This window comes from Arachis hypogaea, chromosome 18, assembly GCF_003086295.3.
Source record: "Arachis hypogaea cultivar Tifrunner chromosome 18, arahy.Tifrunner.gnm2.J5K5, whole genome shotgun sequence".
Taxonomy (NCBI): domain Eukaryota; kingdom Viridiplantae; phylum Streptophyta; class Magnoliopsida; order Fabales; family Fabaceae; genus Arachis; species Arachis hypogaea.
The window spans coordinates 18,241,976-18,254,878 of NC_092053.1; the positions used below are offsets into that span (position 1 = coordinate 18,241,976).

Sequence of the window (12,903 nt, forward strand, 5' to 3'; positions counted from 1 at the left end):
ATTTCAAGAAGAAATATACTGTCTCTCCCATGTTTTGGGTGTATTTCTTAAATCTTTTGGGTGTATTTTTGTAATCCTTTGGGTGTATTTCTGTAACCGTTTGGGTGTATTTCTGTAATCGTTTGGTGTATTTCTGAAGTTCCATTATCTTCAAAACGATTTCAAAGCTTGATTTCAGAAACCATGAAAATCGAAAAAAAAAACGAAACAAGAATATATAGAGAGAAAACGCACGTAAATGACGAAGAAGAAACCAATGATAAACGCAGGTAAAACAACGAATAAAAAGGCAAAGAGAGAACGCACGAAGGAGATCCAACAAATTTGGCAAGAAACTTGAAAAAAGAAATGAAATATTTTGAAAAATGAAAGTTATATATTTGCGCGTTAATTGAGTTGAATTTATTTAAAAATCTGTTAAAGAGGCACGTAATATAAACAGTACGTTTAGTGGGTTTTGTTCTCTTCAGACTTGTAAAGCTTGTAATCACAAAACACTTGTATGTAGAGATTAATCCATTATAATTTGGGCTAAATAGTCTTCTCTTATCTAAGAATTGGCTTACTAAGATAATATATTTTCTTACCCCATGACGATATCAAAAAGTAAATGAGTATCTATTTGTTTCATTTCAAAGTTTGATTCTGTATAATTATTTTCACTGGATGAAGATTAATGCGCTTAAAAAAAAAAATAGAGAATCATGTTTATAGCGTCATTTTTGTTGTCACAAATTTTAAAAAATGAAAAAAATATCTAAACCTTTTAAAAGAAAGAAAATTAAATATCTGCGTATACTGAATCGCACCGAAAAGAAGTTCAAGAATCCCTATGATATTTTGAGCTCAAATTCAGAGATTATTATAATGTAATTGAGATTTAAGAGATCAAATTGATAAAAGAACTTGAATATGAGAAATGAAAAGTTAGTCAGGTATTCATCAACTAAGTCCAATGATTTCTCCTCTATCCATAAATTTTATGTCAAAAAAAAATTCATAAAATTATTCATGCGTCATTAGTTCACAATGATAATAACTAGTAAGAATCTATTTGTAACTGAAGGTTAGATAACCAATAAGCTAGTATTCCATCCCAATATGAAGCTATAGTTCTCTATAATTTGGTGAGCTAAACAAAGTTGACATTAATAACTCTCTCTTGAATCTTGATGAAAATTAAAAAAAAAAAGACTCTGCAATATTACAAATTATATCAAAGCGTCTTGGCCAATGTAAGATCACTCTGTGTTTAGAGCCTGTTTGGAAAGATTCAAAAGTATTTTTTTTTTTTAATTTTTGATTTATGAAAAGTAGTAGTACTAATGTCTGGTATAATTTTTAAAATTAAATTGCAGCCTTCTAAGAAGCTATTTAGGAGTTTATAGAGAAGTTAAAAAAAATAACTTCTCTCATAATACTACTACTTTTTATCACATTGGATAAAATACTAAATTAGTCCCCTACGTTTGAGCGTAATCCTGTTTTAGTCCTTCAGGTTTAAAGTGTCCTATTTGAATCCAAAAAGTTTCATTTAGTTTCAATTTAGTCCCACCGTGAAGTTAAAGATAAATAATTAACGAAATATCCTACATGACAGTAGTATAAGAACAATGTCGATAATTTGGAGAATAAGTATAAATTTCAGAGGCACAAAATCAACCATGGATGCATCAATACATGTATTTAACAATTTTTTTTAGTTTTATAGAAAATATTTCATTTTGATTATAAGAAACTCGATAAATAAATGTATTGATGTATCCACGTTGATTTTGTACCTTTGGAGCTTGTACTTATTCTTTAGATTATCGACCTTGTTCTTATACTGCTGTCATATAGGAAATTTCGCTAATTATTTATCTTTGACCTCCGATGGGACTAAATTGAAGCTAAATGAAAATTTATTTTATTCAAATAGGACACTTTAAACCTTAAGGACCAAAACAGAAATACGTCCAAACGTAGGAGACCAATTTAATACTTTACCCTATCACATTTCTATAAAATAAGCACTTTTAGAATTAAAAACTCAAACACATCAGCTACTTTTAATATAGTCATTTATTGTTTAAGCTTTTTTTTCAAAAAGAGCTTAATTAATCTATTTACCCAAACTGAACCTTAATCTAATAAGATATAAACACAAGTTAATAGTGCTACAAATTCTAATCAAGAGGAAAATTTTAACTTGAATTTAAAATTCAGTAAGGTGTAGCTTTTGCCTTGTTAATATACTGTTGATTTAAGATTTGCCTTATAAAAGCCAAGATTTAAAGTAGGAAAATGTCCACTGATAATACCGATTTTTTTTAAAAAAAATCATTAACTTCACGAGTGACGTTCGCTTATGGTTCGACCCACTTCTATTATCCAATATGTCAAAAATCTTATAGAAGATATTATCAATCAAGCACCCTTCATAACAATATTACACATGACAATTAACTATCAGATTGTCTCATAATTAACATTAGCAAGTCATTTAATAATCTGTTCATATTTTGCTAAGACATATGCAGTATATATGTTACAAATTTTTAAGCAATTCTAACGTGGTTCTAAAATGGACATACTTAATTCATTAGTAGAAAATAAATTACTCTTATTTGGTGAAGAATATTCTCGAACAAAAAGAGCTGGTTGTTTTGGCTGAGGCAAGCAAATTTCACTACCTAACATCATAACCACAGATGACATGCTTGGTCTCTCATGTGGATTCTGTTGGAGACACAGAAAACTAATTTGAATGCATCGCAATGCTTCAGAGCCATTGCAAGATTCTTTTAGGTCTTCACTAATCAAGTCTAAAGGCCTCCCTTCCATCCACAAATTCCATGCCTGAAAAAAAAAAAATCAAATTAAGAATCAATAATATCATTAATTCACAATGGACAGTAAGAATAGAAATAATAACAATATATGTTGTGCTTACGTATCCAGTAAGGTTTGTATTTTCTTTTTCATGGCCTCCTGTGTTTTTCTTTCCTGATACTATCTCCAACAAGAGAACACCGAAGCTATAAACGTCTGATTTTACTGAGCAGTTTCCATCAATTGCATATTCCGGTGCTATATATCCACTAATTTAATAATATATGATTAAAATGAGAAGCAGTTTACATAATAGCTAAACTACATATTAGAAATCAAGAAATGTTGAGTATCCTTACTATGTTCCAACAATGCGATGCGTAATTTCTGCAGTCTTGTCTTCTCCCAAGATTCTAGCTAAACCGAAATCTGAGATCTTTGGATTCATCTTATCGTCAAGTAAAACATTACTTGCTTTGAGATCTCTATGAATAATTCTAAGTCTTGAATCTTGGTGAAGATAAAGAAGGCCTCTCGCTATCCCACATATTATATCGAATCTTGTAGGCCAATCCAAAAGCATTCTTTGTGTTTGATCTACTAATATTACATGCAAGATAATATTTGCCACATTCAAAGTAAGAAGTTTTACAACTACTATTAAACAATTTCAAATATGCATATAAAGAATTTAGTGTTCATACCAAATATAAAGAAATCCAAACTCTTATTAGGCATGTATTCATATATAAGTAATTTCTCTTCATTCTGAATGCAATATCCTTTTAGTTTGACAAGATTACGATGCTGAAGTTTAGCAATCAATGCAATTTCATTCTTAAATTCCTCGGCCCCTTGTCCAGAACCAGTTGAAAGCCTCTTAACTGCTATTCTTTGTCCATTTTCCAATGTTCCCTGCCATTTATCAATTGCAATTTAGCCTTAAAATTTTCATTTTCTATTCTAAGATTCTTACAAAAGTAGCTTAATATGTCTATTACCATGAAGACAGGTCCAAAACCACCTTCTCCAAGCTTGTTTTTATCAGAAAAGTTATCTGTGGAAGAAGCTATAACTGATAGGTCATAGAATTGAACCTCTGTGTCTTCCTCGGAATGATCCACGAATGCTACAATAGCCTCTACATTATCTTAAGACAAGTTAATAATTACTCTTAATTATGATTCAATAATTTACTTATTGCTCAAGAAAATTAGATAATTCTTACCTTTCAGAATGGCCCTTTTCCTTCTTTTCCATATCAAACACAAAACTAAGAGAAGGCCACATAATACGCCAATTGTGACTCCAACTGCAACTCCTATTTTGACCTTGCGTCCGTTGTTTGTCTCTTCAATGGTTTAATGTCACAATACAAACATAGTTTAAACCATGTGGCATAATTTAGGATTAAAGAAAGATTAAGAGCAGTTTAAGGCCAAGTAAATGCATTACATACCTAACTCTGAAGCAGGAACTCTAATATAAAGATCTTGGCCTGCATCTGGTAGAATCCTCAAGTCATTAAGATCACCAAACCACAAAGCACAACCACTACCTTCACCTCTAATATCCGAATTCGCATAAGCAACACAGGAACAATTCCTCAAGCATTTGTCTCTGCAGTCAACAAGGTTCATGCTCTGATTCAAGTACCAACAATTCTCAGTGTCCGGCACTTTCATCTTCTCATACTTAACAAACTCATCACTTTCACATTGTAGCAGCTTGTCGCGCAAGCAACCTCCTGCGCTGTTAGGCCTGAACCCTCTCAAACAAGCACAAGCATCAACTGCGGACGTGTTCCAATCACAATTGGAATTAGGACCACAAACACTATATCGCTCGCAAGAGTCTCTTGGCAGGGAAACATAGACCTGCCATTGTTGGTCAGAATCAATCCAAACAAAATACAGACGCTTGTAGGTGGCTTGATCCAACACCATCCTCACGGGAACTGAGTTGTTATCAAGGTGGAATGCGAAGTAGACTTCATCCTCATTGGAGACAAAAACTAAGCTGAAAAATGCTTGGCGCTTTATGGTTGGTTTGCTACCATAACCCACTCCAATCCACGGTCCAGAGTTGAACTGTTTCATTGATCCTATTCTCTGCATTGGTTCTGGCCACTTAGTCACATCCATTCCCCAATTTAACGTTCCTGGCGAAGGATCTTTGTTATTCTTCCACGCAGTTACGCGCCTATCCAAACCAGTCTTCAAATCCTTACCAAGCTTCATCCCTGGCAAGAGTGTATCACCAGGGTAATCAAAGCTTTGCCATAGATAATTCTTTTCTTCCGTCAGAACAAGGTTCCCTGAATCCAAGAGCTGCAGGATTGGATTCTTGGGTTTTGTTGATACGCTCACAGACCATAGAACAGTATTGTTGTCTTGACTAAGGAGTAGTGTGTTCTCTGTTGTGTTGTTTATGATCAATAGAAGAGAGTTGGGTTTGGTGGCGGGTTTTTCGCGGTTTGCGACCCATACAATGGTTTGACCTGGGATATTTTTGTACCATATGCCAAGGTAATAACGGTTGGTGGAATTATCAAGAGTGAAGAAACCAAGCTCAAATTGTCCGGTCTTGGAAACTAAGGTCTGGTTTTTACTTAGAGACTGGAAGTGAGTGATGGTATCAGTTTCTGCAATTGTTTGGAAGATTTGAAAGAGAAGAAGGTAGAAACTGATAATTGGTATAATAGTAATAATGAAGTTTCCCATTGTTCGTGAATTGTGATGGCCCCTTTAATTTGCGAGGGTGCTCAAAAGAGATAATATAACATATACTGATATACCGTTAATCACAAAATGATTTGACATATGATATTTCTTCAACACATATAATATGTGGGTATTTTAACAACGATTTCTTCGACTGCGTATTAATTCTTGGTGTTGCTGTTGATTAGTAGCTATTGGAGTCAATGCTAACAGAGGTGATTGCGTATACGCATTGATTACTGTTGGGTCTCCTATTACCTTGACTACAGTTCACAAATCAAAATTATCACCACAAATTATGCTCTATTTCATTCTAGTTTTAGAAATGAAACAAGTTTCTAGTGGTTAGATATTTAGTATAATTCAATTTTGATGCACAGAAAAGGTCATATACTTAAATTCATTGTTTTTTTTTTTAAAACAAAAACTATGGCAAATTAGGTAGCTTTTGTTTCAATAAGATTATATGATAGAGACTCAATATTGCACTTTGGTGATAAAAAATTATGTTGATTCTGAGACACAAAATTTTAGTCCTTTTAATACTTTTAAAAAGTGAGGACTCATAGAATTAAAATTTTTTGAGATTGACATTGAATTTTAATAACATTTCTTTTAAAAAATATCTTCATTTAACTTTTCAAATTCTAAATTTACTATTCAATTTCCATATTTATCTTAAACTAAGGGCTTGTTTGGGTGAGCTTTTAAGAAAAGATCTTTTTTCGAGTTATCTTTTTTTAAAAGATCTTATGGAGAAGTAAAAGTAATTTTATGTTTGGATATCTCATACAAAAAGATCTTTTTATCTATCAATTATGTTTGGGTATAACAATATAAAAGTACTTTTTTGTTTATTTATTACATGAAAAACATCTTTTTTTTAAAGAAAAAAGATCTTTTAAAAAAAGATGTAAATTACAACTTCTCAAAAAAGATCTTTTTTTGATTTTACTAGTGCTTTTACTTTTACTACTAGAAATTTGCCAAACATGCTAAAAAATAAAAAAAAGATCTTTTTTCAATGAAAAAAGATCTTTTTTTAACAAAATAATGGCGCCCAAACATGTACTAAATATAATAATGAGATATCATTTCCGTCAATATATTTTATACCAGACTTAATTTAGTCAGTCTCTAAATCTTTGTTTTCAATCTTAATCTTTCGATCTCAATCTCCTTTCTAAACGCAATCTTATAGTTTTTTATCAATGAAAATTTTAAGTTAGTGTTGTGAACTTTTCGCAGAGTAATTCAATTTTCTTCAATTTCTTTTGTTTCACAGTGGCATATTATTGATAATAGTTTCAAAATAGTGACAAGTCCAATAATAATTTTTGAGAAAATTTTACCCTAATAAAATCCATGTTGACTTAGAAAAGAAAAAAAAAATTCTTTCATATAATTTTTGTTACCGAGCTTCCATCTCTGTAATGCTTAATTCGTTTTTACAAGTACTGGAACTGGAACCATCAAAAGGTTCACAAAAGATAAATGTAGGAGCTTTGGGTTGAGGCAAATCAACTTCGCTTCCCAACATTAAAACCACAGAAGACATTGTTGGCCTATCATGTGGATATTGCTGTGCACATAGGAGGCCAATGTGAATACAACGTTGTACTTCACTCAAATTCCATGAATCTTTGAGGCATTCATCCACCAACTCCAGTGACCTTCCTTGCTTCCATAAATCCCACGCCTATATTAAACACACATATATCAACCGTGTTATTTATTCCATTCATCAGTTAAGAATATTAAACTTAAAATTGCAACACACTTACGTTTTCATACAAGCTTTCATCATTGTCACTTGCATAAAATAATCTTCTATTTCTCTTTCCAGATACTATCTCAAGTAATAAAATGCCAAAGCTAAAGACGTCAGATTTTATCGAAAACAGTCCATTAACAGCGTATTCTGGAGCCATGTATCCGCTAGAAATATATATCAAAAAAGATAATTAGAACAATAATATTACTAGGAGTATCTTCTTATTGTGATTCAAAGAGAAAAAATTAAATATGGATATGACTTACAAAGTTCCGACGATTCTCCTTGTATTTGCTTTACTTTGATCGCCTCCAAAACTTCTAGCTAGACCAAAATCTGATATTTTGGGTTCCATCTTGGTGTCTAATAAAATATTACTTGTTTTAAGATCTCTATGTATAATCCTTAACCTTGAATCTTGTTGAAGATACAATAAGCCTTTAGCAATTCCGCTAATAATGTTAAAGCGCTTGGACCAATCTAAAGTACTCCTTCGTTCTTGATCTGTCATAACATGCAACAGTATTGTAGTAAGTAAAATATCATCATAAAGGAGTTACAAGTCTACTAACCAGAGATTTAGCTAACAAAAGTATTTTAATGGATACAAACCAAAAATAAAATAGTCCAAGCTTTTATTAGGCATGTATTCGTATATTAGTAATTTCTCCTCTTCTTGAATGCAACATCCGAAAAGCTTTACAAGATTACGGTGTTGAAGTCTAGCTATTAGCTTTACTTCGGTTTTGAATTCATTTAAACCCTGGCCAGAACTACTTGAAAGCCTCTTGACAGCAATTTGCTGTCCATCTTCTAATATACCCTAAATAACAGTACATCAAAAGTAAAATTTCTTAGTTGCAGACGTATTAATTGTCCTTTAAAACATAATTTAGGAGCATATCTAAAAAACTAACCTTGTATACAGGTCCAAAACCACCTTCTCCAAGTTTATTGTTGGGGGAGAAATTATTAGTGGCCATTGCTATTGTTGATAGATCAAATAATGGAAGCCCCATATCTTCCTTTTGTACATTGGTGTGATGAGTAACAAGCTCATCAATCCTTAAATGTTCCAATGCTATGTATTAAGGAAATAAAAGAGGACAATTAGAGTGTATTTGGGAATGCCACTAACAATGTATCCTCTAAGAATTGATTAAAAAAAAATGGCAATTCAATTTAGGCAATGAAGTGAGCAGCATGTCCATTGTTCCCATTATATTCACATCAATGTATGTACCTTTTGATGCTGTTTTTTTCCTAAGCATGTACCATGAAGCAATGATTATCATGAAAATCACAATAATGCTCCCGACAACTATTCCAACCACCGCTCCCTCCTTTCGTCCATGTTTTCTCCCTCCTGACTTCTCTGCATCATTCTAAATACTATAATACTAGAAAGACAATAACATAAAGTTATTTTATTTAATATAAATATAACTCTATAATTATATAGTTATTACATCTAGCTAATAACCTTTTTAAAATGAATAATCGATCAACAAAATTAAATAGTTCATGAGAAAAGATCAAAAGAAAGAAAAGAAAAATTTAAAAATAAAGTGGAATATTAGTTGATTATTTTTTGTTCATAAACCATAATTAAAAAGAAGACGACGCAGTACCTTGTTCCTCTGAAACTGCCATTCGAATATAAAGATCTTGTCCACCTTGCTTGACCAACCTAACATCAAACAAATCACCATTCCACAATTTGCATCCACCCAAAATTACGCTATACGCCATACAAGAACAGTTGCTCTTGCATTTTCCCATGCAATCCTGTTGGTTGGACAGAGAATAACCACCACTTGGTTCTTTAAGAGAAGAATATCTAACAAACACATCAGTGCTACAATTCAAAGGTTTGTTTCTCACACATCCCTGTGTAAAGTTCAAGTAATAAGCATAATCAGTTGGGGACTTAGGAGTGAAACCATCCAAGCAAACACAAGTTTTTGCCTCATCGCAGTTCCCGTTTGGTCCACACACTCTACTGTATTGGTCACATATGGTGGTGCTATCATTTTTATTTAACCCAGAAGATGAAGAATTAGAGGAAGAAGCTTCCACAAACATGTAGGTGTAGGAAACAAGAACAAGAAAAATAATAAGAAAATTTTCCATCAGTGTAATTGTTACAGTGCTTTTTCAACCTTTTGGAAATAATCATATACGGGGCAAAAATATCAAGAAAAATTTCCAAATTGAACATAAACCAGGCATACTAAACAGTTTTATATTCTATCTATCAATCTATGTCTGGCCTTTAAAGTCAAACCGACGTTATTTGATGTTGACTAATTTCATTGACGTATTCAAATTAAACTATATTTGTTTGTTTACACATATTGTTATGATTGGTCCATGAAATTCATTTCATCTAATATTTTATTTTCAAATTACCCATTCACATGCATGCTTACAATTGGCACTAAATTTATAATCCCCTCCACTCTTGTTAATAATTACATGACTGGAGAAGAGTACACCTGATCAAGACTCATTCTTGGTGATTAAGTAACCTATAATCTTTTGGAGTTTATTAATGTATGAATATTACTGGTACTCCTAAGTACTCTCTCTTTTATTGGATTTTATTAGGTATTGTGTGACATTAGTTGATCACAGATGTATAATAGAATATGAAGAGATAGCTAGTATAATTTTTATTTTTTTATTTTTCTTTTTTTCTTTCTTTTTGGCTATATATAGCTGTATCTTTTATCTCTGTAATCAAATAATTTATCATTAATGCAAAAGACACATTTCTTTCTTCTTTAGCTTGCTTTTCACTAAGAAATCTGCAGTTCACAGATTTCATCATGGTGCGGTGAGCATGGAAGAGCTGCAAATATTGTTAAGCAAGGATTGTGAACTTTACCCTTCCTTCTGCAACATCCATAGTAGATCGAGAAGCTGGAGTAGATAATCCAGAAAATTTGCAACCACAAACATTTTTAGTGAGTGATTTACAAAATCTCACAAAATTGATGAATCAACTTGCCAGCCTTCAAACGCAAGTAGAAAGATCAACATTGAACTCGATTCAAGACCAGACAAGTCCCTTCTACCTCCATCCAAATGAAAGCCCAGGTTTATCACTAACTCAAACTCCTTTTACAACTCGAAATTATCACTCATGGGCGAGATCAGTTTGGCTATCCATCAAATCAAAGAACAAGTTGGGATTCATTGATGGAAGCATTCTGAAACCTGAAAAACTGACTCAACCTATGAAGTTTGGGACAGATGCAACACATTTGTACTATCGTGGTTGCATTCTTCCCTAAGCACGGAGATTCTTCAGAGTGTTCTTTGGTGTAACGTGGCCTCGGAACTCTGGAATGATCTCAAGCACAGATTCTATGAAGGTGATTTATTTCGGATAGTTGATCTTCAAGAAGAGATGTTTGCGATGAAGCAGGGAGATCTATCCATCACTACATATTTCACTAAATTTAAGGGAATTTGGGAAGAACTTGATGAGTTCAAACAAATTCCATCCTGTGACTGTGGAGCATCATGCTCATGTGGACTGAAGATCATCAGAGAATATAGAGACCAAGAACATGCTGTTAGAATTTTGAGAGGGTTAAATGATCAGTATACAACAGTAAAATCACAGATTATGTTGATGGTGCCACTGTCCAGTGTGAATTCCATCTATTCTTTACTTTTGCAACAAGAAAGACAATTAAGCAACTCAGATCAAAGTGAAGAAAGGATGCTAGTTAATGTTGTCAATATTGGAGGAACTGGTAATGAAAACAACAGAGAATTTGGTATGACCTTGAATGCAAATTCTAGTATCACAAATCGAGGTGGCAGAGGTGGACGTGACCGAGGCCGAGGCAGAGTTAGTAGTGGAAGAGAAATGATGAGAAGTTGTTCTTATTGCGGAAAGGCTGGACACACCATAGAGACTTGCTACCATAAGCATGGATTTCCTCCTCATTTGCAAAAGAAATTTGGAGTAGCAAATGTGAACAATATGATTGTTGCTGAAAAAATATGTGTAGATGGCAACGTGACTGATGTGCATTCAACTCAAGAGGAGAATAGTAAAAGCCTAGACAACTTGTTTTTCGAAGATAAAAAACAAGCATTGATTTCTCTATTCCAACAACATAAAGGTGATCCTGCTCATAGTTCTCTTCAAACACAAGCCATAAACACAATGATAGCTCCTTCAGCAGGTATATACCATATTTTATCAGTTTCTCACATTCCTTTGCACACACATGACTGGATAATTGACACTGGTGCCACTGCACATGTTACTTTTTCTCTTGATACTTTTCACTCTCATCACACAATAGATCCTATGTTAATCAAATGTCCAAATGGAACTGAGACCACAGCAACAATTAGTGGAACTATAATTTTAACCCGTGATTTTTACCTTACAAATGTGTTATATGTGCCCTCTTTCAATTTTAATCTCATATCTGTGTCTGAAGCAACTGATTTTTTACCTTGTCAATTTTTATTTAACAATACACATTGTGAGATACAGGACAATCTTTTCTTGAAGATGATTGGTCATGCTAGACAAAGAGGTGGCTTGTATATCTTCAATACAGATGCAATTTATGTCAACTTAGGAGCAAAGAATAGAGAACTAGTCAACACCAGCAATTCAGTTAGTGTTGCTGCTGTCACATATACTATAAATCATGAAACTTGACATTGTAGGTTAGGACATGTTTCAATTGATAGGTTACAAGAAATGAAAAAGAATTATCCTTTTATTGTATGTCCATTAAAAGATGAACCTTGTGAACCATGTCATTATGCAAAACAAAGAAGATTGCCTTTTCCTTTGAGTCAAACAAAATCTGTCAATTTATTTGATTTAGTGCACATGAATATTTGGGGACCTATTTCTACTCCATCTTTTGCTGGTCATAAATATTTTTTAACAATAGTAGAAGATAAAAGCAGGTTCACTTGGGTATTTTTTATAAAAAATAAAAGTGAAACTTATTTTTTTATTCAACAATTTGTGCAACTAATTGAAACTCAATTTCAAACAAAAATAAAAAATATCAGAACTGATGATGGAGCTGAATTTATCATGAATTCTTTTTATGAAAAACAAGAAATAGTTCATCAGACTTCATGTGTTGAGACACCTCAACAAAATGAAGTTGTAGAACGAAAACATCAAGATATTTTAAATATTGCTAGAGCACTCATTTTTAAGGCTCATCTTCCTAAAATTTTTTGGAGACATGCTGTACATATTCTCAATAGAGTGCCTAATTCATCTATTAATAATAAAAGTCCTTATCAGATTTTTTTTGGTAAAATGCCAAACATTCAACACTTCAAAATCTTTAGATGTCTTGCATTTGCTTCAACTTTAGTTGCAAATAGAAAGAAATTGGATAAAAGAGGAAGAAAATGCATTTTTCTTGGCTTTAAAACAGGAACAAAATGATATCTTTTGATGGACATAAATAACAAACAATTTTTCATATCTAGAAATGTAATTTTTTATGAAAATTTCTTTCCATATAAGGATAATCAAGTTTCTCATCGATTTGAATATGTTTCCAATTCTAATCAAGACACTAAACC

General features: G+C 32.5%; 3 protein-coding genes across 6 annotated transcripts; 1 reads left to right on the forward strand and 2 right to left on the reverse strand.

The window, feature by feature from the left end:
* Window positions 1-2,402: 2,402 nt before the first annotated feature.
* LOC112769122 (G-type lectin S-receptor-like serine/threonine-protein kinase At4g27290) lies at window positions 2,403-5,809 on the reverse strand. Of its 4 annotated transcripts, none has more exons than XM_025813536.3 (7): window positions 4,274-5,809; window positions 4,043-4,165; window positions 3,816-3,955; window positions 3,519-3,729; window positions 3,174-3,414; window positions 2,936-3,083; window positions 2,403-2,841 (listed from the first exon to the last, which is right to left on the reverse strand). In XM_025813536.3, exons 1-7 carry the CDS (start codon window positions 5,535-5,537, stop codon window positions 2,551-2,553), a joined length of 2,418 nt encoding a protein of 805 aa, XP_025669321.1. In that variant the 5' UTR covers window positions 5,538-5,809; the 3' UTR covers window positions 2,403-2,550. The 4 variants fall into 4 exon arrangements, with proteins under 4 accessions (XP_025669321.1, XP_025669322.1, XP_072081990.1 ...); XM_025813537.3 differs by having other exon boundaries at window positions 3,174-3,411; window positions 4,274-5,713; XM_072225889.1 differs by having other exon boundaries at window positions 3,174-3,411; window positions 3,816-3,964; window positions 4,274-5,695.
* A 1,098-nt stretch (window positions 5,810-6,907) lies between these two features.
* On the reverse strand, window positions 6,908-9,524 carry LOC112769124 (G-type lectin S-receptor-like serine/threonine-protein kinase SD1-1). The gene is made up of 7 exons (XM_025813540.3): window positions 8,943-9,524; window positions 8,555-8,686; window positions 8,229-8,392; window positions 7,924-8,134; window positions 7,578-7,815; window positions 7,322-7,475; window positions 6,908-7,236 (listed from the first exon to the last, which is right to left on the reverse strand). Exons 1-7 carry the CDS (start codon window positions 9,442-9,444, stop codon window positions 6,949-6,951), a joined length of 1,689 nt encoding a protein of 562 aa, XP_025669325.1. The 5' UTR covers window positions 9,445-9,524; the 3' UTR covers window positions 6,908-6,948.
* A 531-nt stretch (window positions 9,525-10,055) lies between these two features.
* LOC112769687 (uncharacterized) lies at window positions 10,056-12,157 on the forward strand. Its single transcript, XM_072225892.1, has 2 exons — window positions 10,056-11,516; window positions 11,837-12,157. The coding sequence occupies exons 1-2, from the start codon at window positions 10,727-10,729 to the stop codon at window positions 11,869-11,871; spliced, it is 825 nt and encodes a 274-aa protein (XP_072081993.1). The 5' UTR covers window positions 10,056-10,726; the 3' UTR covers window positions 11,872-12,157.
* The last annotated feature ends 746 nt before the right edge of the window (window positions 12,158-12,903 follow it).

What these genes read in the sequence shown, in the direction of transcription:
- LOC112769122 (XM_072225888.1), bottom strand. Translation starts at nt 5,537, where the DNA reads ATGGGAAACTTCATTATTACTATTATACCAATTATCAGTTTCTACCTT. An exon ending in AGTTCCTGCTTCAGAGTTAG is followed by an intron (nt 4,166 to 4,273) that starts GTATGTAATGCA and finishes AAACCATTGAAG; the next exon opens with AGACAAACAACGGACGCAAG. An exon ending in TTTGGATTTCTTTATATTTG is followed by an intron (nt 3,415 to 3,518) that starts GTATGAACACTA and finishes ATGTAATATTAG; the next exon opens with TAGATCAAACACAAAGAATG.
- LOC112769124 (XM_025813540.3), bottom strand. Translation starts at nt 9,444, where the DNA reads ATGGAAAATTTTCTTATTATTTTTCTTGTTCTTGTTTCCTACACCTAC. An exon ending in GGCAGTTTCAGAGGAACAAG is followed by an intron (nt 8,687 to 8,942) that starts GTACTGCGTCGT and finishes AGAATGATGCAG; the next exon opens with AGAAGTCAGGAGGGAGAAAA. An exon ending in ATGAAAGCTTGTATGAAAAC is followed by an intron (nt 7,237 to 7,321) that starts GTAAGTGTGTTG and finishes TGTTTAATATAG; the next exon opens with GCGTGGGATTTATGGAAGCA.
- LOC112769687 (XM_072225892.1), top strand. Translation starts at nt 10,727, where the DNA reads ATGTTTGCGATGAAGCAGGGAGATCTATCCATCACTACATATTTCACT. An exon ending in AATGATAGCTCCTTCAGCAG is followed by an intron (nt 11,517 to 11,836) that starts GTATATACCATA and finishes TGTGAGATACAG; the next exon opens with GACAATCTTTTCTTGAAGAT.